A 27,997-nucleotide genomic window follows, 5' to 3' on the forward strand; every position below is an offset into this window, starting at 1 on the left:
ACCTTGAGACAAGCTAATCCAGGCAAAAAAATCATTGGATATGAAGACAGCTGATGCTGCTTTTCATTTTATTTGAACATTGTAATTCAATTACAGAAGTATTGGGTGTGGGATGTGAAGGCTGGTGACTCTGACACTCATGGATCAAGGTTAAAGTTTAAGGGAAAAGTTTATTGGGTGCGGAATGTAAAGGTTGATGACTGACACTCAAGGATCAAGGTTAAAGTTTGTTTTATTTATTAGTCACAAGTAGACTTACATTAACACTGCGATGAAGTTACTATGAAAATCCCCTTGTTGCCACAGTCTGATGCCTGTTCGGGCACACTGAGGGGGCATAACCAATGCATCTAATCTAGATAGACGCAGGGAGGATGTTCCCGATGGTGGGGGAGTCCAGAACAATGAGTCAAAGTCTGAGGATTCGGGGTAGACCATTTAGGATGGAGATGAGGAGACATTTCTTCACCCAGAGAGTGGTGAGCCTGTGGAATTCATTACCACAGGAAGTAGTTGATGCCAAAACATTGAATGTATTCAAGAGGCGGCTGGATATAGCACTGGGGGCGAATGGGATCAAAGGTTATGAGGAGAAAGCAGGATTAGGCTATTGAGTTGGATGATCAGCCATGATCGTAATGAATGGTGGAGCAGGCTCAAAGGGCCAAATGGCCTCTTCCTGCACTGCCCACTCAGTAAGTACCTTCTATGTTTCTAACCAGTTGGGTTTGAAGAATTTATTCCCTTCATTAGCCAATGTTTGCAGATAGGATTTAATGGCCTCTCTTGAGATGGGATTTTAGGTGAGGTTGGGAGAAGGTGGGGACCCTGCCATCATCTTGCCTTTGCCTGAATTAATTCTGGATGTGAATGGCCTCCCCTTCCCACTGCCGATAATTGAGGTTGGCTCGATCAATCCCTGCTCCAGTGGCATTGACACCACTTGATAGCTTCCTGTCTCTGGTCAGCAGCTCTCGGGGGAGTTAGGGGAGAGTTGGGGGGGGAAATCTCTGCCCCCAGGGTCCTTGATCCCAAAAAGCCTCACTGCTGGCCACTTGAGGCACTTGGCCTTCTCAATGGAGAGTGGATCTTATTGAAACTTACAAGATACTGCGAGGCCTGGATAGCGTGGACATGGAGAGGATGTTTCCACTAGTAGGAAAATCTAGAACCAGAGGGCACAAACTCAGGCTAAAGGGACAATCCTTTAAAACAGAGATGAGGAGGAATTTCTTCAGCCAGAGAGTGGGGAATCTGTGGAACTCTTTGCCACAGAAGGCTGTGGAGGCTGGGTCATTGAGTGTCTTTAAGGCAGAGATAGATAGGTTCTTGATTAATAAGGGGATCAGGGGTTATGGGAAAAAGGCAGGAGAATGGGGATGAGAAAAATATAGCCATGATTGAATGGCGGAACAGACTCGATGGGTCAAGTGGCTTAGTTCTACCCCTATGTCTTGTGATCTTATGGTCAATGGAGGTGGTGAGGAACTCTCCAATGACCCCTGTTGCCTCAGTTAATGACTGTCATTTGTGTGTATGTCATTAACGACCTCCACAGTCAAATAGTTCACCAATTACAGACACCAAGACATGAAAACAGAAAAATGCTGGAAAATCTCAGCAGGTCTGACAGCACTGGAGAGAAAATAGAGCCAGTGTTCCAAATCTGGATGACCGTTTGTCAGTAAACGCTCAAAACACAGTGACTGGCACTGTGGTAGTGGGAGGTTGGCACTTGTGAACCTCAGGCAAGACTGTAACATTGATCTGTGATGTTGCCCCCTTCTTTAACCACAACATGGGTTAGAGTTGTATGTATCAATTTCAGGCATGTACCCAACCGGAAGTGGATCCAATCACATAAGAAGATATCAGGTTTTTTAAATTCATTCATGGTTCATGGGCGTTGCTGGCTGGCTAGAATTTATTGCCCATCCCTAGTTGTCCTTGGAGGGCAGTCGAGAGTCAACCACATTGCTGTGGGTCTGGAGTCACATGTAAGCCAGACCGGGGTAAGGAGGGCAGATTTCCTTCCCTGAAGGACATTAGTGAACCAGATGGGCTTATCCAACAATCGACGATAGTTTCATGGTCATCAGTAAATTCTTAATTCCAGATTATTTTTTATTGAATTCACATTCCACCATCTGCCGTGGCAGGGTTCGAACCCGGGTCCCCAGAACATTAGCTGAGCTTCTCGATTAATAGTCTAGTGATAATACCATCAGGCCGTCACCCTCCCCTTTTAATCTTTTTAAGTTTAATCTTACATTATTAACCTTCTCTTTCCTTTCTCTCCTCTGTCCCAGGATCCCGTCTTCGACAGGAGGATTTCCCGCCCCGGATTGTGGAACATCCCTCTGATCTGATCGTGTCCAAGGGGGAGCCAGCCACGCTGAACTGCAAGGCCGAGGGGAGACCCAGTCCCACCATCGAGTGGTACAAGGACGGCGAGCGGGTGGAGACGGACAAGGACGACGCCCGCTCTCACCGCATGCTGCTGCCCAGCGGCTCCTTGTTCTTCCTGCGCATCGTGCACGGCCGCAGGAGCAAGCCCGACGAGGGCAGCTACGTCTGCGTGGCCAGGAACTACCTGGGAGAGGCAGTCAGTCACAACGCCTCGCTGGAGGTGGCAAGTAAGTAGGCAGAGGCCTTACTAAGTGGGGAGTTGGCTGGTGCGTCTGTGTTGAGGGTTGTGGGACCATTCTAGGGTGGATGAGCTGCATCGGTTCGAGGTGTGTGTTCTATCGGATGTGTCTAATTGCATTTCTGTTCAGCCAATAACACACAAAACATGGAAAATAGATCATGTCTCCTGCCACATGATCTCAATGCACATGTACCATTTGCATGTGAACTTTAATCTTTGAGTTTATTAGTTAAAATGGTGGAAGGGGAAGAATCTGTGGAACTCTTTGCCGCAGAAGGCTGTGGAGACCAGGTCATTGAGTGTCTTTAAGACAGAGATAGATAGGTTCTTGATTAATAAGGGGATCAGGGGTTATGGGGAAAAGGCAGGAGGATGGGGATGAGAGAAACATCAGCCATGATTGAATGGAAGGAACAGACTCGATGGGCCGAGTGGCCTAATTCAGCTCCTATGTTTTATGGTCTTACCAGCAGAAAGCTGTTGGATCATTGTGCATCCATTATTCTGTTGATATCTGAGTGATGAAAAATGAATTTGCAGCTGTGGATGTATTATCTAAGTGAGTCTGCAGTGTTGCTCTGCAATAAAGGTGTTGCTGTAACTTCACTTGGGGCTAAGGCAGCAGTTGGTATGGACCACCACTGGATTATAGAGACTTGGAGCTGTCACACTCTGAGGTGCTTTGCACAAGATAAAAGCAAATTACTGCGAATGCTGGAAATTCTCAGCAGGTCTGGCGGCAGCCATAAGGAAATAAAAGACCTTTTTTGACCAAGGCTCATCTGGACTGGAAACGTCGGCTCTTTTCTCTCCTTCCAGATGCTGCCAGACCTGCTGAGATTTTCCAGTGTTTTCTCTTTTGGTTTCTAGTTGCTGAGATCTCTCACTAGGAGTTGAAGTGATGCCTGCGGCGTGAAGAGATGAGCTTCGAGCGTCATGCAGGGTTAAGACGCGTGAGTTTAAGGGTTATATGTTAGCATGAAATAACTCTAGCGATGATATTGGACAAGGCAGAGACTTTGATAGAAGGTTCTCGCTTTCATAATGACAGAGTTTTGATTGCTTCCTGCTGCTCAGGGCTGTTGTGCATGCAATAAAAAGAACAAGAGATTTTTTGATTTTGTTCCAAGATGTCATTGTGTGATTGAGGCAACCTGTGTTTGCTTTGTTGAATTGGTTTAATTTTAATTTGAGGGAGAGGTGCATTCCTTGTGTGTCTCGAGTGTCAGCGTTGGTACACATACAGTGTACAGTGGATAAAAGGGAATGATTTAGTCCTGGCACTGTGTGGCCTGTGTGTGTGTCCATGCATGCACCGTCTCACTAATTACCGGAGTGATGATTGGTGTAAGGTTTTTGTGAGTACGGAGTGCTGACGTCACCAGCATGGACCAGAACCCAACATGAAAGCGCTGAAATCTCTTGCAAATGTTCAATCTGTCCTGGCAGGCTCCTGACCACCGCACAGGATACTGGTGATGTTAATCATATCGCAGACCTCGTCAAGTACACTCATTACACAAACCACATTTGATTTAATTACCTTTTTTCTAAATTTGGAATTCCAGTTTCCATTCAGCGTGTTCCTGTCACAAACGAGCAAGGGGGAATCTTGGTTGATTTTGAGAGGATTCATCGGTGAAAAGGTGTGTGCGAATAAACTGTCTCAATTCACTGCAGCATCATCGATTGCATTCTCTTCACTGGATTTGCATTTATGAGGCACCTTTCACTATCCCAGGATGCCCCAACTCAGCCTTAGTGTCTTATTTGACCTCAGGATGAGCTTGGGATCAGAGATCCATGACATTGCTAAGACCACCTATCTTCACCTCATCTAATGTCCCCCCCATCGCTTCCATCATTTGCTGCTGGAACTCTCATTTGTGCTTTTGCGGACTAGATTTGATTGTTCCAACAGTCACATCTAACCTGTGACACGGTGGCACAGTCCTTAGCACTGCTGTCTCACAGCCCCAGGGACCTGGGTTTGATTCCCGGCCTCGGGTCACTGTCTGAGCGGAGTTTGTATATTCTCCCCGTGTCTCCACGGGTTTCCAGTTTCCTCCCACACTCAGAAAGACGTGCTGGCTTGGTGCTAATTTTTCCCTCAGTGTAACCGAACAGGTGCCAGAGTGTGACAACTGGGGGATTTTCACAGTAACTTCATTGCAGTGTGAACGTAAGCCTACTTGTGATATTATTAAATAAACTCAAGGAACAGATTGGCCATCGTTCTGTTGAGAGCCTGCAGCTGCTGGAATGGGAGAGGATGTAACTGGGAGGGGGAGTTAGCTAGGACGGGGGGAGCAAGAGGTGCGTATTGGAGGTGGGGGAGTGGAGGGTGGGATTGGAAGATGGAGAGAGTGGGGGGTGCAATAGGGGTATGGGGGAGTGTGAAATGGAGTGGATGGGAAGTGCGTCCTGGGATGCAAAGAGCCAGACCGGCAACTGCTCTGTGTTCTAACCGATTGTCCCTTACTTTTAACAACTTGTCCCATTTTGGGCGCACCGTAACTCCAGCACATCCTGTGGGAGACTGACCCTGGGAGACCCCCATGGGGGGAGATTGAGTGAGTTAGCCAGTGACCCAACAAGACAAGGCGTACATTTCAAACACCTCACCCCCCAGTGATTATAGTCTTAGAACTGCACCTCCCCCCCTCACATCTTTAAAACCCTCCTCTCATGCTTACCAATGTCAATCCCCATCCCCCCCACACCCCCTCTGAATAGCCCCCTCTCTCATGGTCCCAGTGTGGTCCTTTCTTTCTTCCACAGGAGTTGGCGACCCTGGTAAAGAGTGATGAGGGAGGGGGACAGCAACCTGGAAAAGACCACTTTTGAGTGCGAGCGAGGTTTAAGCTCCTGACTCCCCCGCAGGCCTGGCTACGAGAGGCCGCGACTCTGGGAGTTCACCTTCTGCAGATATTCATCAAAGCACCTTCCTGGGAGGAATGTTACATCAAGCTGCAAAGCAAACAAAACAGACAGGAAAAGGGAGAGAAATGAGGGCCTTATCGGTGGCATCAGCCGTGAGAGTTACCCAGCGAGTACAATCCAGGCTTGATTACTGTGAGAGAGAGAGAGATGGTAATCAGATAGCTCGGGCAGCCTCTGAGCTGCACAATTCGTGACTTTTGGGCTTTTGTTAGTCCGAGTCTGGGTGTAGGTGAAAAGACGGGCAGGCATCTCATTAACCAGGGCTTCATTACATGTATCTGATCCTGTAATTTTGCAAATGGAGAAGGGATCAGCGCTGGGCTGTCACTGCAAGCCCTCTTGTACTGCGCTCACACAATGCAACATAGCTGCAGGTTACCATTAACTGTGGACAATGTACAAAGCTTTGATCAAACTTCCTTGTCAAGCAGCTGTGCTCTCTGTCCCTTTCCCATTGGATCCCGTTACATTCAGCGACGGGCATCCTTTGAATTATTTCCTCTTAATGTCCATTGCCGAGCGCCCTCCCCACAGCCCCCCCCCCCAACCCCACATCCTATACCCCCTCCCCCCCCGCAACTCCAGCACCCCCCCCAATGAGTGAAACCACAGGAAGGTCGCGGGGTCAGGCTATCGATGTCATTAACGGAGTCCGTGCTCGTAACTGTGCCCTTTTTAATTTCCTCCTCCAGCTCCCCCCTCCTCCAGCCCCCCCACACCACTTCCTGAAAGTGTTCATTTGTCCCGGGACACACCAACAACAGGGATCCAACTTGTACCCAATTTCAACGCGGTAAAACACCCCAGTGTGCCACCCGGGAACCTCCTGACACACAGCCACATAAAGAAACTGTAGGCCAGGCGAATTTACATTTGTTAGTGTCACAAGTAGGCTTACATTAACACTGCAATGAAGTTACAGTGAAAATCAAAAGAGAAAAAGAATTTCTAAGAGATTCTTCCCGCTTAGGAAGGACAGCAGGACTCAAGGGCACAGCCTCAAGATAAGGGGGGGCAGTTTAGATTGGAGTTGAGGAGGAACTTCTTCACTCAAAGGGTGGTGAATCTCTGGAATTCTCTGCCCGTTGAAGTGGTGGAGGCTGCCTCGCTAAATATATTTAAGACGCGGGTGGATAAGTTTCTGATAGACAAGGGGATTAAGGGTTATGGAGAGAGGGCGGGAATGTGGAACTGAGCCACGACAGATCAGCCATGATCTTATTGAATGGCGGAGCAGGCTCGAAGGGCTAGATGGCCTCCTCCTGCTCCTATTTCTTATGTAAAATGTTGGAAAATCTCAACTGGTCTGGCAGCATCTGGAGGGAGAGAAAAAAGAGCTAAGAGAGGGGGAGCTCCTCAAAGCTCAGACAAGCAGGAGTAGGCCATTCAGCCCTTTGAACCTTTTTTCTCTCCCTACAGATGCTGCCATACCTGCTGAGATTTTCCAGCATTTTCTCTCTTGGTTTCAGATTCCAGTCTCCGCAGTAAAATGCTTTCATTTATTGCGAAAATCTCCCAGTCGTCGCACTCCGGCGCCTGTTCGGATACACTGAGGGAAAAGTTAACGTGGCCAGTGCACCTATCCAGCACGTCTTTCAGACCATGGGAGCATCCGGAGGAAACCCACGTAGACACGGGGAGAGCGTGCATCCTCGTTTAACTTCTCACCTTCTCGAGGGACAGGCAGACTGGTGGTGGTTGGGGTGGCATGGTGGCACAGTGGTTAGCACTGCGCCAGGGGCCCGAGTTCGAATCCCAGATTGGGTGACTGTCTGTGTTGAGTCTTCACGTTCTCCTCGTGTCTGCGTGGGTTTCCTCCCATGCTCCAGAGATGTGTGGGTTAGGTGGATTAGCCATGTTAAATTACTCCTTAGTGTCAGGGGGACTAACTAGGGGGTGAATGCATGGGGTTATGGGGATAGGGCCCGGGTGGGATTGTGGTCAGTGCAGACTCGATGGGCCGAATGGCCTCCTTCAGCGCTATAGGGATTCTATGATTCTTGGTGTTGTTTGTTTAGTTTTATGGGTAAATTTGTCATTTTTGTGATGAAGAAGGAGGATCAAGAGTTGAGAGCTTCAGGCAGGAAAATGGAATTAAGGCCACAGTTTGGTCAGCCATGATCTTATCAAATGGCAGAGCAGTCCCGAGGGGCCGAATGGCCCAATCCTGCCCCCCCTCCGAGTTTGTGATGCTTTCCCCAGCTCCCAAATTCAATATCTTTGTTGTGGTTGGCTCATCTCTTTGGATGTAACAACAGTGGAACAGCATCGAGGGACTGAATGGCCTCATCTGACAATTCTCACCCAACCTGCTGAAGACCAGGCCTCACTGGTGACTGGGCCTGACTTTTCCTGAAAGCACACTGGTGAGAAGAAGCCTGTTCGGCCCATCATCTAAGTGCCGGCCCACGGATGCTAACTGGGAAGATAATCAGGCGCATTAAAATAACATTGCATTTGAAATGCAGCTTTGAACATAGAACACTACAGCACAAACAGGCCCTTCGGCCCACAAGTTGTGCCGATCATATCTCTACCTACCAGGCCTATCTATAACCCTCAATCCCATTAAATCCCATATACTCATCCAGAAATCTCTTAAAAGACCCCAACGATTTCACCTCCACCACCACCGACAGTAGTGGGTTCCACTCACTCACCACCCTCTGAGTGAAAAACTTACCCCTGACATCTCCTCTGTACTTGCTCCCCAGCACCTTAAACCTGTGTCCTCTCGTAGCGACCATTTCAGCCCTGGGAAATAGCATTCGAGAATCCACCCTATCTATACCTCTCAACATCGTATCAACCTCTATCAGGTCGCCTCTCATCCTTCGTCTCTCCAGGGAGAAGAGACCTAGCTCCCTGAACCTATCTTCATAAGGCATGCCTCCCAGTCCAGGCAACATCCTTGTAAATCTCCTCTGCACCCTCTCAATAGCTTCCACATCCTTCCTGTAGTGAGGTGACCAGAACTGCGCACAGTACTCCCAAGTGGGGTCGAACAAGGGTCTTATAAAGTTGCAGCATTACTTCCCGACTCCTAAACTCAATCCCTTTATTAATGAAGGCCAGTACACCATATGCCTTCTTGACCACATCCTCCACCTGCGAGGCCGATTTAAGAGTCCTATGGACCCGGACCCCAAACCCATTGGTTTGCCTTCAGAGAAACAAATCAACAAAATTTTTTAACACTAACCATCAATGAATCTGGAGAAGTTTCAGACTCTGCCCCCCTCCTCCCCAACCCCCAAACGGCCATCAAGACTTGGGATTGATCGGAAATGTGAAAACTGGGATTGATGGATCTTAAGCAGACAAGATGGGTAGTAAGGGTGAGGGACTGAGAGAACGAGATGGAGTTAAAGTACAGATCAATCTTGCCCCATCTGAATGGCTGGATAGGCCAGAGGGGCTGAATGGCCTCGTCCTGTTCTCACATTCCTTGGGGCAGCCAGACTCCATTCTGTACACCATCCATTGGGGGAGCGATGAAATAATTGGGAATGCTGGGATAGTATTCTGGAGGAGGAGGAAGTCTCCTTGAAGCTGGGAGCTTTAAAGTTACTCTTCCAATTTCTCATGTTGAATCGTGTCAAAACAGGAGATTCCTGATCTCAGGTCACATCAAGAGTTTAACATGTTATAAGGCCGGAAGTTCCAGTGTGATGTCTGGTGAGACAAGCTATCAATCTAAGATTAGCGAAAGCCCTGCAGATAAACAGCAAAGGAATTCGCTCTGATTTCCTGCTCATGGGCCTCAAGTACAACTCCAGGGAAATCAGCACAAATTCTCGGCTGTAATCCTAGTGCAGTACTGAGGGAGTGCCGCACTGTCAGAGGGTCAGTGCTGAGGGAGTGCCGCACTGTCAGAGGGTCAGTGCTGAGGGAGTGTCGCACTGTCAGAAGGTCAGTGCGGAGGGAGTGCCGCACTGTCAGGGGGTCAGTGCCGAGGGAGCGCCGCACTGTCAGAGGGTCAGTACTGAGGGAGCGCCGCACTGTCAGAGGGTCAGTGCTGAGGGAGTGTTGCACTGTCAGAGGGTCAGTACTGAGGGAGTGTTGCACTGTCAGAGGGTCAGTACTGAGGGAGTGTTGCACTGTCAGAGGGTCAGTACTGAGGGAGTGCCGCACTGTCAGGGGGTCAGTGCCGAGGGAGCGCCGCACTGTCAGAGGGTCGGTACTGAGGGAGCGCCGCACTGTCAGAGGGTCAGTACTGAGGGAGTGCCGCACTGTCAGAGGGTCAGTACTGAGGGAGTGCCGCACTGTCAGAGGGTCAGTGCTGAGGGAGCGCCGCACTGTTAGAGGGTCAGTACTGAGGGAGTGCCGCACTGTCAGAGGGTCAGTGCTGAGGGAGTGCCGCACTGTCAGAGGATCAGTGCTGAGGGAGTGTCGCACTGTCAGAGGGTCAGTGCTGAGGGAGCGCCGCACTGTCAGAGGGTCAGTGCTGAGGGAGTGCCGCACTGTCAGAGGGTCAGTGCTGAGGGAGCGCCGCACCGTCAGAGGGTCAGTGCTGAGGGAGCGCCGCACCGTCAGAGGGTCAGTGCTGAGGGAGCGCCGCACCGTCAGAGGGTCAGTGCTGAGGGAGCGTCGCACCGTCAGAGGGTCAGTGCTGAGGGAGCACCGCACCGTCAGAGGGTCAGTGCTGAGGGAGTGCTGCACTGTCAGAGGGTCAGTGCTGAGGGAGTGCCGCACTGTCAGAGGGTCAGTGCTGAGGGAGCGCCGCACTGTCAGAGGATCAGTGCTGAGGGAGCGCCGCACTGTCAGAGGGTCAGTGCTGAGGGAGCGCCGCACTGTCAGAGGGTCAGTGCTGAGGGAGTGCCGCACTGTCAGAAGATCAGTGCTGAGGGAGCGCCGCACTGTCAGAGGATCAGTGCTGAGGGAATGCCGCACTGTCAGAGGATCAGTGCTGAGGGAATGCCGCACTGTCAGAGGATCAGTGCTGAGGGAATGCCGCACTGTCAGAGGAGCAGAATCCTGGATATCTGTTTCCTCAGAAGACTGCCTCCAGCTTGGAAAGACTAATTGCGCAGCAAGTGAAGATCAAACAGGAATTCTTTTGCCATTCTGACTCCCCATCTCCCTGTTTCCCTCACATCTCCCTGGAGTCCCAGCACTGCAGTTAATGAGCAGTATCCACTGAGGGAAGGTGACAGAGTGGGACTGGGTATAAATGATGACACACGTCACCTCGCAGCTTCCTGGGATTAAGATTGTAACAATTAAATCCAAATAAATTAGCGGGCTGGTGATGGATGACAAAACAGCGTAAGCGGCTTCTGCACACGAGGTTTGTGTCATGCACCCTGCTCCATTGTCAGGATTCCATTCGGTCCCACAATCAGTCTTTGCTGCCACAGCCTCTCGTTCCTTCCACTGTATTTGGATAAAATTTGTTAATAAATTTGTTTTGATCTCAGCCTGTCGTTGCCCTCTGCCCCGAGGGAAGAATCAAAAAGGTATTCTTTCTTAATGAGATCATTTGCATTTCCCCTCCGTATCTAATTAACTGCTTTGCAGCACGCATCCCTGCAACCCTCTTATTAGACCATAAGATGAGGTTTATTCCTTACAACTCACATTTAAAACGCACCGCTGTCTCTCCCCCCACCCCCCGGCACCCAACCACCCAGCCCACCTCTGTAATCTTCTCCAGCTGCAGATCTATCCAGATATGTTCGCTCCTCTAATTCTGGCCATCCTCAATTCTAACAGGGTTAGACAGGGTAGATTCAGAAAGAATGTTTCCAATGGTGGGGGGAGCCCAGAACTAGGGGTCACAGTTTGAGGATAAGGCGTAAACCTTGTGGAACTGAGGTGAGGGGAAATTTCTTCACCCAGAGGGTGGGGAATGTGTGGAATTCACTCCCGCAGAATGTAGTTGATACCAAAACGTTGTCTGATTTCAAGAAGAAATTAGGTAGGGCTCTTGGGGATCAAAGGAGGAAGGGGAGATCAGGATATTGAATTTGATGATCAGCCATGATCAAAATGAATGGTGGAGCAGACTCGAAGGGCTGAATGGTCTACTCCTGCTTCTAGTTTCTATGTTTCTATGATTCCCATCGCTCCACCATTGGCAAATGTGAGTTCAATTGTTATGGCCCTAAGTTTTGGAATTCCCTCCCTAAAACTCTTTCTCAAGTCTCTCCACCTCCCTATCGCCCCTCCTTCTTAAAGAGATACAAAAGGGGCCGGAGGGGCAATTTGTTTCACACAGAGGGTGTCTGCAATGAGCTGCCAGGGGCAGTAGTAGAGGTGGGTACAATTCTGTCTTTTAGAAAGCATTTAGTCAGTTACATGGGTAAAATGGTTGTAGAGGGATAGGGGCCAAACGTGGGCAATTGGGACTAGCTTAGTGGTTAAAAAAAAGAGGTGGCATGGACAAGTTGGGCCGAAGGGCCAGTTTCTATGCTGTAAAATTCTTTGATTCCAAAGGCTATGTCTTTGACTATGTTTATGGCTATCGCCTTTAGGCTCCTTCACATGGCTCGAGGTGAAACATAGTTTCACCATGCTCCTGCGAAACGTCTTGGGAAGTGTTGCTATGTCGGAGGTGCTATGTTAATGCAATCCATTGTTATTGCAGTTGCCGGAATCTCCTCCAGTGTGAGAGATCGCCCATTGCACATTGGTGTAGTCAGGGAGGCTGGGGGGAAGGGGGCAAATGTATGGCCACTGGCCAATGAGTTCCAGTTCCTGGATGACCCGCTCGCTCTGTCCTGCTACCCCCCCCACCCCCTCTCCCCCACTCCTCCTAGCACAATGAAACCTGAATAGGAGGAGCATTGGCCTTGACTGGAATGTTTCTGTCTCACCCACTTTCACACAACCTGCACCTGCTGCCAAATATCCCAGCCTCGTCGTCCTCTCTTTAACCCGATACTCCCAGTGTCTGCAATGTTCAAAGGCTCTGATTAATCCGTGCTGCGTCAAAGCACCAGGCTGGGAAGATCCTGCCTTTCTCTCTGTCCAGTTCGCTTAACAATAGAAATCGGTTCAGCTCACATCGAGGAACCTCGAGTCATTCCAGTGCCAGAGTGTTGCCTGGATGAGTACTTGGCAAGCCATGACACTCTAGTGCTGACAAGTGGGATTCGGTGGGCAGGTCAGGGCCTTCCATGTGTCGGTGCAGATCCAATGGGCTGAAGGGCCTCTTCTGCATTGTTGTATCCTGTGATCCTGTGAGAGGCTGGATAAACTGGGACTTTTCTCTCTGGCACGTAGGAGGCTTAAGGATGATCGTATAGAGGTCTATAAAATAATGAGGGGCACAGATCAGAGAGATAGTCAATATCTTTTCCCAAAGGTAGGGGAGTCTAAAACTAGAGGGCACAGGTTTAAGGTGAGAGGGGAGAGATACAAAAGGGCAATTTGTTTCACACAGAGGGTGGTGAGTGTCTGGAACAAGCTGCCAGAGGTAGTAGTAGAAGTGGGTACAATTTTTGTCTTTAAAATAGCGTTTAGACAGCTACATAGGTAAGGTGGGTATACAGAGATATGGGTCAAATGCAGGTAATTGGGACTAGCTTATTGGTAAAAACTGGGCAGCATGGACAAGTTGGGCCAAAGGGCCTGTTTCCATGCTGTAAATCTCTATGTCTCTGACCCTGCAGCACTCCCTCAGTGCTGTACTCAGAGCACCAGCCCAGCTTCCGAGCTCACATCCAAGTTAAAATAAAGTTTATTTATCAGTCACAATTAGGCTTATGTTAAAACTGCAATGAAGCTACTGTGAAAATCCTCCAGTCGCCTCACTCCGACATCTCTTCAGCTACACTGAGGGAGAATTTAGCAAGACCAAAGCACGTCTTTCTCTGGAAACTGGAGCACCCGGAGGAAACTTACACAGACACGGGGAGAATGTGCACACTCTGCACAGACAGTGACCCAAGCCAGGAATTGAACTCAGGTCCCTGAAACATTTTCGGGACAGATGGGACACAGCGGAGGTGTGGTGAAGCGGAAGGAATTGGATGACATTTTCAAAGGAGCCAACATAGGTATGTGGGTGGGGGTGGGGAGGCTGGGGAGTTGGGGGGGTGGGGGGGGGCGGTGGGGGGAGGTGGCAGGGGGTTGGGGGGATGTTGGGGAGGGGGTGGGGAGGTGGTGGGGGTGTGGGATGGGTGTGAATGACCTCCTTTCCTGCTCTGTTGAGAAAAACAAAGTACCTTTGAGCCAATGATACACTTTTTGAAGGGCAGGCCCTATTGTGACACAAGAACACAGATAATAGGAGTAGGCCATTCAGCCCATCAATAATCCACTGTTCAGCACTATCATGGCTGATTTTGGATTTCAGCTCTATTTTCCTATCTGCTCTCCATAACCCTTCATTAGCTGAGGGAGCTCTCTGTCCCACTGTTAAAGGCATTCAGTGATGCCCAGCTATCTCAGTTCTCTGACCAGCAGATACATCCTTTCATTATCAATACTCCCTCCGTGTGGCCAACTAATTTACACAAAGCAAGCTCCCACAAAGAGCGGTCTGATCCTGACCAGATCATAGAAACCCTCCAGTGCAGGACAAGGCCATTTGACCCATTGAGTCTGCACCCAGAACAATCCCACCCCAGGCCCTATCCCCACCACCCCATACATTTACCCCCATAACCTAAACACCCAGGGATACTGAAGGGGAATTTGTCATGACCAAACCACCTAACCCACAATCCTTTGTAGTGTGGGAGGAAACTGGAGCACCCGGAGGAAACCCACGCAGACACGGGGAGAATGTGCAAACTCTACACAAAGACAGTGACCCGAGGCTGGGAAATGAACCGGGGTCCCTGGCGCTGTGAGGTAGCAGTGCTAACCACTGTGCCACCGTGCCGCCCATAGGAGGGTGTGAGGGAGCTTCAGTTGCTTTTGTTTTGCGAATGTGTGTTCTCTGTTGCGTTACCATAGAAACGTAGGCTATGGAATCATCAGCAAACCCAAAATGCCTGATATTTGTGCATTCCGCCCCCCCCACCCTCCGGAACAGTTTGTCTTTTTCCTGCACCTGCGATATTCAATAGCAGGTCAGCGAGAGTGACTGTTCCAAACACAGACTGTCTGAGTGATTTATGGTGCTTCCCCTCTCTGTGCAGCATGGGGTTTTGTTTCGTTTGGCTTTCTGTGCTCCCTCCAGAAGCACAACTCCATTGGACGCCAAGTACCAATTACCACCTCGCCGTATCTGCATTTCGAATAAATTTGTAGAAAAGATTGTTTGTGGTAACAAGCTGAGCTTCCCAGCTTCCAGCATCAAACTCCTGTCTGCATCTGTGCTCCTCCACACGCGTCTGTGCGCCTGTGTCCATGTCTCCATATCCCTGCACATGTCAGAGTTTTCAAGTGATCCCGTGTTTCTGCATGAGCTCCTCTCTGTTCCGGTCAGTGTGTGTCTGTATGAGTTTGTGTGTCTGTGGATAGATTTGCTTATCTGTGTGTGTGTACACGTGTCTGTATATGATGTGGCTTTGCACATGTACAAATGTCAATAGATGCATTCGTTTGTCTTGGTATGGATATGTGTACGTTTGGATGCGCATGTCTATGCTTTTCCACATATATATGTGATTTTGTTTGTGTGTCTATATGGCAGTGTGTGTGTTTGCAACTGACTGTGACTGAGTGTGATTTTGAATGTGTTTATGAGTCTCTCTCTGTATGTCTTTCTGTGTGTTTGTGTGTGTATGACTCTGTATGTGTGTGTGTGTGTGTATACGTGTGTGTCTGTGCGTTACACATGCCCGTGTGTGTATGTCTGTGTTTGACTGTGTGCATATGTTTGAATGTGTGTGTGTGTCCTTGCAAGTGTGTGTGTGTGTCAGTGTGCGTGTGTGTGTGTCAGTGTGCATGTGTGTGTGAATGTGTCTGTGTGAGTGTGCGTGCATGTGTGTGTGTGTTTCTGTGTGTGTGCCCTTGCAAGTATGTCTGTGCATATGTGTCTGTGTGTTTGTTTGTGTGTATGTGTGTGTGTGCATGTGTGTGTGTGCCCCTACACCCACTCCCTATCTCTGTAATGCTTTCAGCCGCTACACCCCCTCCCTATCTCCGTAACCTCCTTCAGCCTCTACACCCCCTCCCTATCTCTATAACCTCCTCCAGCCCCTACACCCTTTGCTATCTCTGTAACCTCCAGCCCCTATACCCCCTCGTTATCTCTGTAACCTCCAGCCGCTAGACCCCCCTCCCTATCTCTGTAACTTCCTCCAGCCCTTGCATCCCTCCCTATCTCTGTAACTTTGTCCATCCCTATACCTCCCCCCATCTCTGTAACCTCCTCCAATCCCTACACCTCCTCCCTATCTCTGTAACCTCCTCCAATCCCTACACCTCCTCCCTATCTCTGTAACCTCCTCCAGCTCTGTAACCCTTCGAGATCTCCATGCCCCTCGAATTCCGACCTCTTGAACATTCCTGATTTTAATTGCTCCAGCATTGGTGCCAGTCCTTCAGGTGCCTTGACCCAAAGCTCTGGAATTCCGTCCCTAAACCTCTCTACCTGGTTCTCTTCTTTCTCCAAACCTGTCTGTTAGAGGAAGTTCTTGTCACCTGTCTGGGTATCTCATCCTGTGGTTTGTCAGACTGTGGTTGATAATGTTCTGGTGAAATGGTTCCCTTCCTGGGTGGGGCTAGATAAATACAAGTTGTTGTTGAATAAAACCTTGCCGACATTTTGCCACACCAGATATCACCAGATGATTTGCCTGCGTGATATCCTGTTGCTTTTGCGAGTGGCCTTGAACATTTACTTCCACCTGCTTCGGTTTCTCTAAATTAATTAGTCGATCTGAATGTGCAGTTTGTTCCTCTTTATTTTCCTGGTGATTAATTGATCGGCAGACACTGGGAACACAAATCCCTGGAGAGAAGCTGAGGAACAAAGGGGAAATTTAAACAGCGCATTCATTCCTCGCTCTGTCACAGAAGGGAGGGGGATTACCTTGGCTTGCTCTGAGGAACAGAACTATATCCACAGGATATATCCCTGATCCCTGATCCCAGGTGGAAAGCCATCAGGCTCCTCATGTTCCAATACAGAATAGATATCACCACCTTCCAGAAGCATCTTTGAAGAGAACACTGTGTACAGTTTTGGTCTCTTTAATTGAGAAAGGATATACTGGCACTGGAAGGGGTGCAGAGGAGATTCATTAGGTTGATCTCGGAGTTGAGAGGGTTGGCTTGTGAGGAGAGCCTGAAGACTGGGGCTATACTCATTGGAATTCAGAAGAATGAGGGGAGATCTTATAGAAACATATAAGATTATGAAGGGAGTAGATAAGATAGAAGCAGGTGAAGTTAGAACTAGGGGGCACTGGCCTCAAAATAAGGGGGAGCAGGTTTAGGACTGAGTTGAGGAGGAGCTTCTTCACCCAAAGGGTTGTGAATCTGTGGAATTCCCTGCTCAGTGAAGCAGTTGAGGCTACCTCATTGAATGTATTTGAGGCAAGGACAGATAGATTTTTGAACTGTAAAGGAATTAAGGGTTATGGGTGAGTGGGCGGGTAAGTGGAGCTGAGTCCATGCAAAGGTCAGCCATCATCTTATTGAATTCTCGGAGCAGGCTTGAGGGGCCAGATCACCTACTCCTGCTCTTAGTTCTTATGTTCTTATGTTCCAACACTACAAAAACATGTCTATATGTATACATATATACATACATGTAATGTATGTATCTATACATACAAATAGAGAGACGATGGCCCAGTGGTATTATCACCAGACTATTAATCCATAAGCTCAGCGAATGTTCTGGGGGACCTGGGTTCGAATCCTGCCACAGCAGATAGTGGAATTTGAATTCAATAAAAAAAATCTGGAATTAAATCTACTGATGACCATGAAACCATTGTCCATTGTCAGAAAAATTCACCTGGTTCCCTAATGTCCTTTAGGGAAGGAAATCTGCCGTCCTTACCTGGTCTGGCCTACATGTGGCTCCGGAGCCACAGCAACGTGGTTGACTCTCAACTGCCGTTGGACAACTAGGGATGGGCAATAAATGGTGGCCCAGCCAGTGACGCCCATGTCCCCATGATGAATCAACATCACCTGTAGCATAATAATACACCACAAGGCTGTTTAGAACTATTGTTAAACATCAAACAAACCACATATCAAATAGGTTTCAGGAGAGTCTTAAAGAATTTTTTTTATTTGATTTGATTTATTATAGCCACATGGATTAGTATACAGTGAAAAGTATTGTTTCTTGCGCGCTATACAAATAGCATACCGTTCATGAAGAAGGGAATGAGAGGGTGCAGAATGTAGTGTTACAGTCATAGCTAGGGTGTAGAGAAAGAGCATCTTAATGTGAGGTAAGTCCTTTTAAAAGTCTGATGGCAGCAAGTCTGAGGGAAGAAGCTGTTCTTGAGTCAGTTGGTACATCATCTCAGACTTCTGTATCTTTTTTCCCGACGGAAGAAGTTGGAAGAGAGAATGTCCGGGGTGTGTGGAGTCCTTAATTATACTGGCTGCTTTTCCAAGGCGGTGGGAGGTGTAGACGGAGTCAATGGATGGGAGGCTGGTTTGAGTGATTGACTTGGCTGCATTCACGACCCTTTGTAGTTCCTTGTGGTCTTGGACAGAGCAGGAGCCATACCAAGCTGTGATACAACCAGAAAGAATGCTTTCTATGGTGCATCTGTAAAAATTGGTGAGAGTTGTAGCGGACGTGCCAAGAGGGGAGCAGAGAGGTTAGAGATGATGGACGTATAAAGCAATGGAAGAGACAGGGGAAGCACGGGGCAAGGGGGAACTGTCTTCGTCCTCTCTCACAAAGAACTGCTGAGGATATGATGGGCCAAAGGGCTTCCTCCAGCAGATGCCCTGGTTTACCAGCCAGACAAAGTGACAAATCAATGTTCCTATCCGTTTCTGATTGGGCTGCCAGTACAGGAGTATTATTAGAACCAGTCCACTTACTCCGTCAAGCTGCAATCAGATCCCCATTAACGGCATTGGGAGCCGTGGCCATGGGGACTGGGATTGGGTTAGAATCTGGCAGTGTCAGCTCCACGTGGACACGGCACACAGTTTCATCACCCGGTCTCCTGCTGCAAACATTCCTACCCCCAAACGCGCCTGCTGGTCGGTGCATCCTTCAGACCAAACTGCCTTTCAATATCCAATCAGGGAGTACACAGTAAGAAGTCTCACAACGCCAGGTTGGAGTCCAGCAGGTTTATTTGGAATCACGAGCTTTCAGAGCGCTGCCCCTTCCTTAGGGATGAGGTAGAGCCTTGGTTTTATCCAATTGATTACCTGCGGAATTCCCACAGGGAAATCGTAATCAACAAATCTACTGGAGTTCCTTGAGGTTGTAACTCATAGAGTTGATGAGGGGGAGCCAGCGGATGTGGCTTATTTCGAGTTTCAGAAGGCTGTGGCTGTGTGGCAGTCAATTTGTGCACAGCAAGATCCCACAACCACAGTGTGATATCTCCAGCTGATTTGTTTTTTTACGGGGTGTTGGTGGAGGCTGTTCACAACCTCGTTGTGGCATTTAACCTCGAATTGAGTTTCCAAACTCGTATTTGCACCATCTCTCAGGCCGCCTATTTCTGCCTCAGTAACAGCTCCCACCTTCACTCCAAAGTCAGCTCATTCATTGCTCTCATTTGTTTGCACGTTCTCCCCGTGTCTGCGTGGGTTTCCTCTGGGTGATCCGGTTTCCTCCTGCAGCCCAAAAATATGCAGGTTAGATGATTGGCCATGCTAAATTGCCTTTTGATATCAGAATGGCTAAGTATGTGGGGTTACGGGGATAGGGCTTGGGTGGGATTGTTGTCGGTGCAGACTCGATGGGCTGAATAGCCTCCTTCTGCAGCCAGGGATTCTATGACCCTATGAGCAGAGCACTGGAAACATCGGTCTGGATTAAGGTTCAATACTCCAGTGTGATATTGGAACCCACAACCTTTCAGGCTGAGAGTGTGACCCTCTGAGCCTGGACTGACTACTGGGGAAGTGGGGGGGGCGGCGAGTGTGTGATCTACACTCGATCACCATCCTTAATTCAGGTTGGGGGCTGGTGGTAACTGCTACACAACAAGTCAGTTTCCTTAGGGAGGAGATCACACAGCCAGTGAGGGCCCAGCCTTAGCATCATGTGTCTGTGCCGTGTCACGGGACCTTCCCAATGTGTGAGTCCTGTGTCTGGAATTGAGCTGATGGGTGGATGTTATCACTCTGTGGGATTACTGACGGATTACTCTGTCCTGTGAGAGCTCTCCGACACTTCAGCTTCTTACAGCCTCTCTCAACTGCTCCGTCTTTGCATGGCCTTGTCCAACCCAGGAAGAGGCTGGACTGAATGCCAATCAATGCTCAATTCACTGATCTATCCCCTTGCTCCTCCGCCTGCACCCCCACCCCCGCTTTCTGATCTACCCGCTCAGTAACGTTAGCTGAAGCTACAGTGTTAGTGTCTGGTGGCCCCAGCTTGACTCCCCCAACACCTCTCTCACCTGTTCCAATCTTCCTGAATTTTCCAACTGTTTGTCCAAAATTCAGCAGCGGATCAGCAGAAAATTCTTCCAATTAAATTTCAGGAAGACTGAAGTCCTTGTTTTTGATTCCCGTTTCAAACTCCATTTCTTAGTCACCGACACCATCCTTTTCCTGGCAACAGTTGCGACTGATCCCGACTGTTCGCAACTTTCAGAGGCGGCACGGTGGCACAGTGGTTAGCACTGTTACCTCACAGGGACCCAGGATCGATTCCCGGCCTCAGGTCACTGTCTGTGTGGATTTTGCACATTCTCCCCGTCTCTGCGAGGGTTTCCTCCCACAGTCCAAAGATGTGTGGATTAGGTGGATTGGCCATGCTCAATTGCCCCTCGGTGTCAGGAGGACTAGGAGGGTAAATATGTGGGGTTACGGGGATAGGACTTGGATGGGGTTATTGCTGGTACAACAGGCCAAATGGCCTCTTTCTCCATTGTCGATTCTATGAACTTTGCTATTCCTATTTGAGCCCAGGATGAGTTTCCAACCACATAACCACTACAGCATAAAGCTGGCCTCCTTTCACCTTTGGAACACTGCCAGTCTCCTGTCTGTACTCGCTGCTGAAACCCTCATTCCTGCCTCCGTGGCCTCGAGACCTGACTTTTCCAGCGCATTCCCCTGATCAGCCAAGATCACAGTCCGTCTGTAATCTTCAGCTGAGATAAACCTCTGCTGCGCCATACCCGAGCGAGTACTGTACCCTCCTCAAACGCCACCCCCTGTGCTCACTAACCCACTCCAGCTGCCCGTTCAATCCTGCTTTCATTTTAACCTTGTCATCCTTGTTTTCAGATCCCCCCCCATGGCCTTGCCTCTCCCTATCTCTGTGATCTCCTCCAGACCTACAACCCTCTGAGATATCTGCTCTCCCCCGGTTTTGGCCCCTCGTGTATCCTTGATCCCCTACACCGGGTACTGACTGTACCCTCAGGTGCTTGGGCCCCGAGCTCTGGAATCCTTCAACCTCCTTCCCTCACCTTCTTTATTTAAGGTGCTCCTTAATATTCACCTCTTACAGCAAGCTCTCGGCTATCAATTTTTGATTTGATTTGATTTATTATTATCACATGTATTAACATACAGTGAAAAGTATTGTTTCTTGCGCGCTATACAGACAAAGCATACCATTCATAGAGAAGGAAGGGAGAGGGTGCAGAATATAGTGTTACATTCATAGCTAGGGTGTAGAGAAAGATCAACTTCATGAGAGGTAAGTCCATTCAAAAGTCTGACAGCAGCAGGGAAGAAGCTGTTCTTGAGTCGGTCGGTACGTGACCTCAGACTTTTGTATCTTTTTCCCGAAGGAAGAAGGTGGAAGAGGGAATGTCCGTGGTGTGTGGGATCCTGTGACTTAATATCTTCTTTCCTGCCTCTATTCTTTAATGCTGTTGTGAAATGCTTTGCGATGTCTTGCTGTGTACTAGAGAAGCTATATAAATGATTTTGATTTGATGTGCTTTGATTTATTATTGTCGCAAGTATACAGTGAAAAGTATTGTTATTTGCGCACTCTACAAAACATATTATTCATAGAGAAAGAAAGGAGAGCTATGCATAGTCATAGCTCAAATTGTTCTGGCTTATTGCAGCCTGAGACAGTTGCGGAAACGCTCCAGTTGGCCTCAGGACCCCTATCCTCCAGAGGGGGATCAGGAGTGAACCTCGATACACATGGGAGGCACGTGTGGGCACATGTGTGCTGACTCTTCCACCCACTGTCCCAGTTCACACCCCGGAATGGGAGCATGCTTGGGGTACAAGGGGATGAATTTGTTGCACCTCACTGACTCCAGAAGAGGATGGAAAGGATTTTCATTTCTGTAGCACCTTTCTAAGCCTTGGGAAGCACCTTTGAAGTATCATTGTTGTAAGGCAGGAAAGGCAGTAAAAAATTTGCACATTGTAAGATCCCACCTATAGCAATGAAATAATAATTAAATAGTTAGTTTTTCAATGCTGCTGATTGAGGGATAATATTGAAACTCCCCTGCTCTTGTTCAGTTCATTTCAAAGAAGGTTTATTAGCCCAGGAATGGGCAGGTTGTCTTGCGAGGAAAGGTTAGAGAGGTTAGGTTTGTATCCGCTGGAATTTAGAACAGTAAGATGTAACTTGATTGAAACCTTTAAGGTCCTTTTTAAAGTTTATTTATTAGTGCCCAAGTAGGCTTACAAGTTACTGTGAAAATCCCCTAGTCGCCATACTCCAGTGCCTGTTCGGGTACGCTGAGGGAGAATTCAGCATGGCCAATCAACCTAACCAGCACATCTTTGGACTGTGGGAGGAAACCGGAGCACCTGGAGGAAACCCACGCAGACACGGGGAGAATGTGCAGACTCCTCCTTGGGTCACAGACAGTGACCCAAGCCAGGAATTGAACCCGGGTCCCTGGCGCTATGAGGCAGCAGTGCTAACCAACTGTGCCACCATACTGCCCAAGAATTTTACAGTGAGCCAGCCAGTATTGAAACTGGAATATTCTTATTCGTAGCCAGATATGTTACCAATTGCACCACTGGCCCACACACTGAGCGATATGGACATGGTGGATATGGAGGGGATGTCTCCTAGAAATAGGAACCATCATTTAAAAATAAGATTTTGCTCATTAAGACAGAAATGAGGAGACTGGTTTTTCTCTGAGGGTCATGAGTCACAAGACCATACGATATAGGAGCAGAATTAGGCCATTCAGCCCATCGAGTCTGTTCCGCCATCCAGTCAAGACTGAAATGATTTTCGTCCCCATTCTTCTGCCTTCCCCCCATAACCCTTGATCCTCTTATTGATCAAAAACCTATCTGTTCAAAATTCAGCAGCGTATTCAGCTGAGAAGTTAATGGTTCCATCTGAAAAATGACACCTCCGGCAGTGTAGCACTTTCTCAGTGCTGCGCTTGGGTCTCTGGAGTGGGGTTTGATCCTGAAACCTTGGTGACTCCGGGGTGAGGACGTGAGCCACTTAGTTACAGTTTAGTTACAGCTGCTACTTAAGGGAAGAGAAAACACTGAGAGATTTTATTACCATCAGCTGACCCTCAGACCTTGCCATTGATTTGCCCAACCGAGGGAATCGATTCGAAAGCTTCCCAAATCACTTCAGATGTGATGGATTGTGGCGGAGCGTGAGGGAGATGGTGCAGGAGGGATGTATCGGAGTGAGGGACTTCAGTAATGTGGCCAGACAGGAGAAGCTGGGATTGTTCATCTCACAATGGGAAAGGTTGAGGGCAGATCCGGGAGGCATGTTCAAAATTCCCAGGGGTTTTGAATGAGGAGAAGCTTGGTCGCGGGTCAGTAACCAGGTGATTTCAGTTTATTTTAGCTGGCTAAAGAACTGGAGGTGACTTGAAGGGACAGTTTAGCGAGAGCAAGCAGTTGTGATGTGCAATGTGCTGTCTGAAGTGCAGTAAAAAGTCTGACAACACCAGGTTTTAGTCCAACCTATTTATTTGATAATATACTCGCAAGCTTTCGGGTTAGCCCCTTCGTCAGGTCACCTGACGAAGGGGCTAACCCGAAAGCTTGCGAGTATGTTATCAAATAAATAGGTTGGACTAAAACCTGGTGTTGTCAGACTTTTTACTGTGTTTACGCCAGTCCAACGCCGGCATACCCACATCATGACTGTCTGAAGTGACCATGGAAGCAGATTCAACGGCAACTTTCCCACGAGAATTGGATAAAATCTTGAGGCACAGTGGTTAGCACCAGGGACCCAGGTTTGATTCCCGGCTCGGGTCACTGTCTGTGTGGAGTCTGCACATTCTCCCCGTGTCTGTGTGGGCTTCCCCCGGGTGCTCTGGTTTCCTCCCACAGTCCGAAAGACGTGCTGGATAGGTGCACTGGCTGTGCTAAGTTCTCCCGAACAGGTGCTGGAGTGTGGCGACTAGGGGATTTTCACAGTAATTTCATTGCAGTGTTAGTGTCAGCCTGCTTGTGACACTGATATTAAAAAAAAACATTTTTTCAGGCAAAAGAAGTGTGCAGGGTTGTGAGGAAAGAGTGAGATTCACTGGCTAGCTCACTGAAAACACCAGACACATGGACCATGGGCAGAATGACTTCCTTCTGTTTTATTCTCTGATTCTGTGTGGCTCTCTGAATTGAAACCCCCATAAATTTCCACTTTGCATTCCTGACAGACAAGAATGCACGGCAGGAGTTGGCAACTTATACCTCCCTGCTGCTTCTTTGAAAACATGATTTCAGTCAGTTGAGACCGGAACTTTCCGTATGGAATTACAAAATGAAAATGCTGAACAGGGAGAGACTGGTTTAACATTGCAGGAGGTGACTGATTGTCAAAGGCAGTTCTTGTGACAGTTATTTGGTGAAGAGGGTAAGGAAGATACCAGGAAAGAGGGAGAGGTGGAGGGAGGGAGATTGAAGTCAAGGTAGACTTCATTTTGATTTTGATTTTGATTTGATTTATTATTGTCACATGTATTAACATACAGTGAAAAGCATTGTTTCTTGTGTGCTATAGACAAAACATACCGTTCATAGAGAAGGAAAAGAGAGGGTGCGGAATGTAGTGTTACAGTCATTGCTCGGGTGTAGAGAAAGATCAACTTACTGTAAGGTAATCCATTCAAAAGGCGGCATGGTAGCACAATGGTTAGCACTGCTGCTTCACAGCTCCAGGGTCCTGGGTTCAATTCCTGGCTCGGGTCACTGTCTGTGTAGAGTTTGCACGTTCTCCTGGTGTCTCCGTGGGAGTGCTCCGGTCTCCTCCCACAGTCCAAAGATGTGCGGGTTAGGTTGATTGGCCATGCTAAGAAATTGCCCCTTAGTGTCCAGGGATGCGTGGATTAGTGGGTATAATATGTGGGAGTAGGGTTTGGGTGGGATTGTGTACGGTCCAGACTTGATGGGTTGAAGGTTCTCTTTCTGCGCTGTAGGGTTCTATGATTCTATGAAAAGTCATGACAGCAGCAGGGAAGAAGCTGTGCATGAGTCGGTTGACCTCAGACTTTTGTATCTTTCTCCCGAAGGAAGAAAGTGGAAGAGAGAATGTCCGGGGTGCGTGGTGTCCCTAATTTTGCTGGCTGCTTTGCCGAGGCAATGGGAAGTGTAGACAGTGTGTATATATTCCATTTCAAAAAGGTTGTTGCATACATATTGGGCTGTTTGTACATAACTATGAATAATGTGTTTGGGGAGAGGTAGTGGTGTAGTGGCATTGTCACTGGTAATCCAGAGACCCAGAGTAATGTTCTGGGATTCCGGGTTCGAATCCCACTCCATCACATGGTGAAAATTGAATTAAATAGAACTCTGGAATTAAAAATCTAATAATGACCATGAAACTATTGTCGATAAAAACCCATCTTGTTCACTAATGTCCTTTAGGGAAGGAAACCTACCGTCCTTACCTGGTCTGGCTTACATGTAACTTCAGACCCACAGCAATGTGGCTGACTCTTAAATGCCCTCAGGAATGGGCAATAAATACTGGCCCACCCAGTGACATGTACAGCCCATGAATGGATAAAATAAATCATGACTTCCTGAGAACAAAACTGCTGGTTGGATAAGGTTACAAGCCCAATCCCATTGGTTTGATACACTGCTTGGAGTAGAAAGAGTTTCCCTCTCAGTTCTTTCTCCAGGCTCAGCATGGACTGCATAATTCCCAATGACTGCGCATTTAGGATTACCCTGGAATCCAGAAATTGTGGATTGGAATTCAGGAATTGGAGTCAGAATCCAGGAATCAGAGATCAATCTCCAGGAATCAGAGATCAGTATCCAGGAATCGGAGATTGGAATCCAGGATTCGGGGATCGGAATTCAGGAATCGGAGATCGGAATCCAGGAATCACAGATCAATCTCCAGGAATTGGGGATCAGATTCCAGGACAACAGTATAGAGATGATTCTAGAAAGAAAATCCCAGAGGATGCTGAAAGGATTGCATTTTGTTTGAAGATTTCTGTTGATTTCCTATTGGGGCTGGGAGGAATGGTAACTGTGTGAGTCAGTTAGCTGGAAAGCAGATGATGAAACCTCCTGTAAACTGTGACCACACGAAAGCAGTACGTTCTTGCTTTCCCGAGTGGTTCAGTAAAACTGAGTGCCTCACTCAGTCATTTCTGAGTGAACCGCGTTGCTGTGGTTTTGGAGTCACATATGGGCCAGACTGGGTAAGGACAGTAGATTCCCACCAAGGTCACTATTACTGGGGCAAGGGCTTAATTCTAGATTTATTCAGTAATTGAATTTAAATTCCACAATGGCCGTGCTGGGAGTCAAACTCACGTCTCAGAGCATTAGCCTGGGTCTCTGGATTCCTGGCCCAGTGACATCACTATGTCAAAACTACCTCCTTTCCCCATGTCTGCTCACAGAACCTCCTTGCTCTGTCCTCTCCAACTCACTACCTCCTCCCCAGCTTTCCGAAGTCACAGGGCCCTGCCCATGGAATTTGCTCACACCTTAACTTTATCTGAACCACCTTCGCTGAGGACCCAGAGTGAGATTAAATGTACAGCACAGAAACAGACCATTCAGCCCAGCTGGTGTTAATGCTCCATCCAGCTCCCTGTCTGACCTACTGTATCTCACCCTGACAGCTTAACCTTCCATCTATTTCTCCCTCATGCCCTGACCCAGTGTTCCCAAAATTGCAAAGTATTTTAAAGCCTCTCCTTATACAGGTAAATGCCCCTGAATGTTTCTCTTAACCATGCAGCTGAAGGATTGCTGGAGCCCCTTGTATCTGGGGAAGGATAAAATAGTGACCTGGCTGATGAAATTTAAGTTATCTTGAGTAACTCACGTGTTCCGTGCTGTGGCGCTGACCTCTGCTCTTTGACCCTGGATTCTGCGTCTATGATTGACCCGAGTCCAATGGGTCAGGGGCTGCAGGTAAACAAACTGGGTGTGTCTGAAAGACAATTCTCGAGCTTGTCTGTGGAGAACCTCCTGGCAAACAAAATATGGGCTTTGTAGCTTTTCCCTGGGTAACAGTGTCCATGAGGGAAATAAGGACAGATGTTTGTTCCCTTTGGAACGAGTTGTGATCTGGAATGTGCTGCTGGAAAGGGTAGTGGAAGCAGATTCCAGAGGAACGGGCTGCATGATGGCATTGTGGTTAGCACTGCTGCCTCACAGCAGCATCAGGGACGTGGGTTCAATTCCCGGTCTGGATCACTGTCTGTGTGGAATTTGCACATTCTCCTGTGTCTGCGTAGATTTTGTGTGGATGCTCTGCTTTTCTCCCACAGTCCAAAAGATGTGTGGGTTAGGTGGATTGGCCATGCTAAATTGCCCCTTAGTGTCAGGGGGACTGGCTAGGGTAAATGCATGGGGTTATGGAGATTGGGCCTGGGTGGAATTGTGGTCGGTGCAGACTCGATGGGCCGAATGCGTCCTTCTGCGCTGTTGGAGTCTATGAAGCAACTTTCAATGAGGAATTGGTTAAATGCTTGGAAATGTATTTTTAAATAATTTCCTACATTGCAGCATCACGCCACACTTCAAAACAAAGCTACATTGGCTGTGCTGTGTCTCCCAATGTCATGATGTGGGTATGCCGGCGTTGGACTGGCGTAAACACAGTAAAAAGTCTAACCCCGAAAGCTTGTGAGTCTCCCAATGTCCGGCAGTCATTTATGGTGATATATAAATGCTAGTTTTCCTCGTTAGGGAAAATCTATGGAGAGAGGAAATAATTGGACAGCTCTTTCGAAATGTCAGCATGGACACAATAGGCCGAATGGCCTCACGTTGTGTTGTAAAATTCTGTAACTCAGTTCCTTCCATCCTGTGAATGTGATTTTCATTCTTCTGCAATTGTTTACCGTTAAGTGGCTTGCTAGCACACTTTAGAGAGGGTACTGATTGAGATTCGGGAGCGGTACAGATCCAGACTGGGTGAGGAAAGCCTTTCCT

The 27,997-nt window shown here is 48.3% G+C and overlaps 1 protein-coding gene across 1 annotated transcript in view; it reads left to right on the forward strand.

Moving 5' to 3' along the window:
• Positions 1-27,997, forward strand: part of robo1 (roundabout, axon guidance receptor, homolog 1 (Drosophila)) — a 325,286-nt gene that overhangs the window by 58,539 nt on the left and 238,750 nt on the right. The window contains exon 2 of the mRNA XM_080203340.1: positions 2,310-2,636. Within this exon, the coding sequence (XP_080059466.1) occupies positions 2,310-2,636 (327 nt within the window). The remainder of the gene's footprint in view (positions 1-2,309; positions 2,637-27,997) is intronic.

Source organism: Carcharhinus amblyrhynchos, chromosome 15 (assembly GCF_965287045.1).
Source record: "Carcharhinus amblyrhynchos chromosome 15, sCarAmb.v2.hapA, whole genome shotgun sequence".
Taxonomy (NCBI): domain Eukaryota; kingdom Metazoa; phylum Chordata; class Chondrichthyes; order Carcharhiniformes; family Carcharhinidae; genus Carcharhinus; species Carcharhinus amblyrhynchos.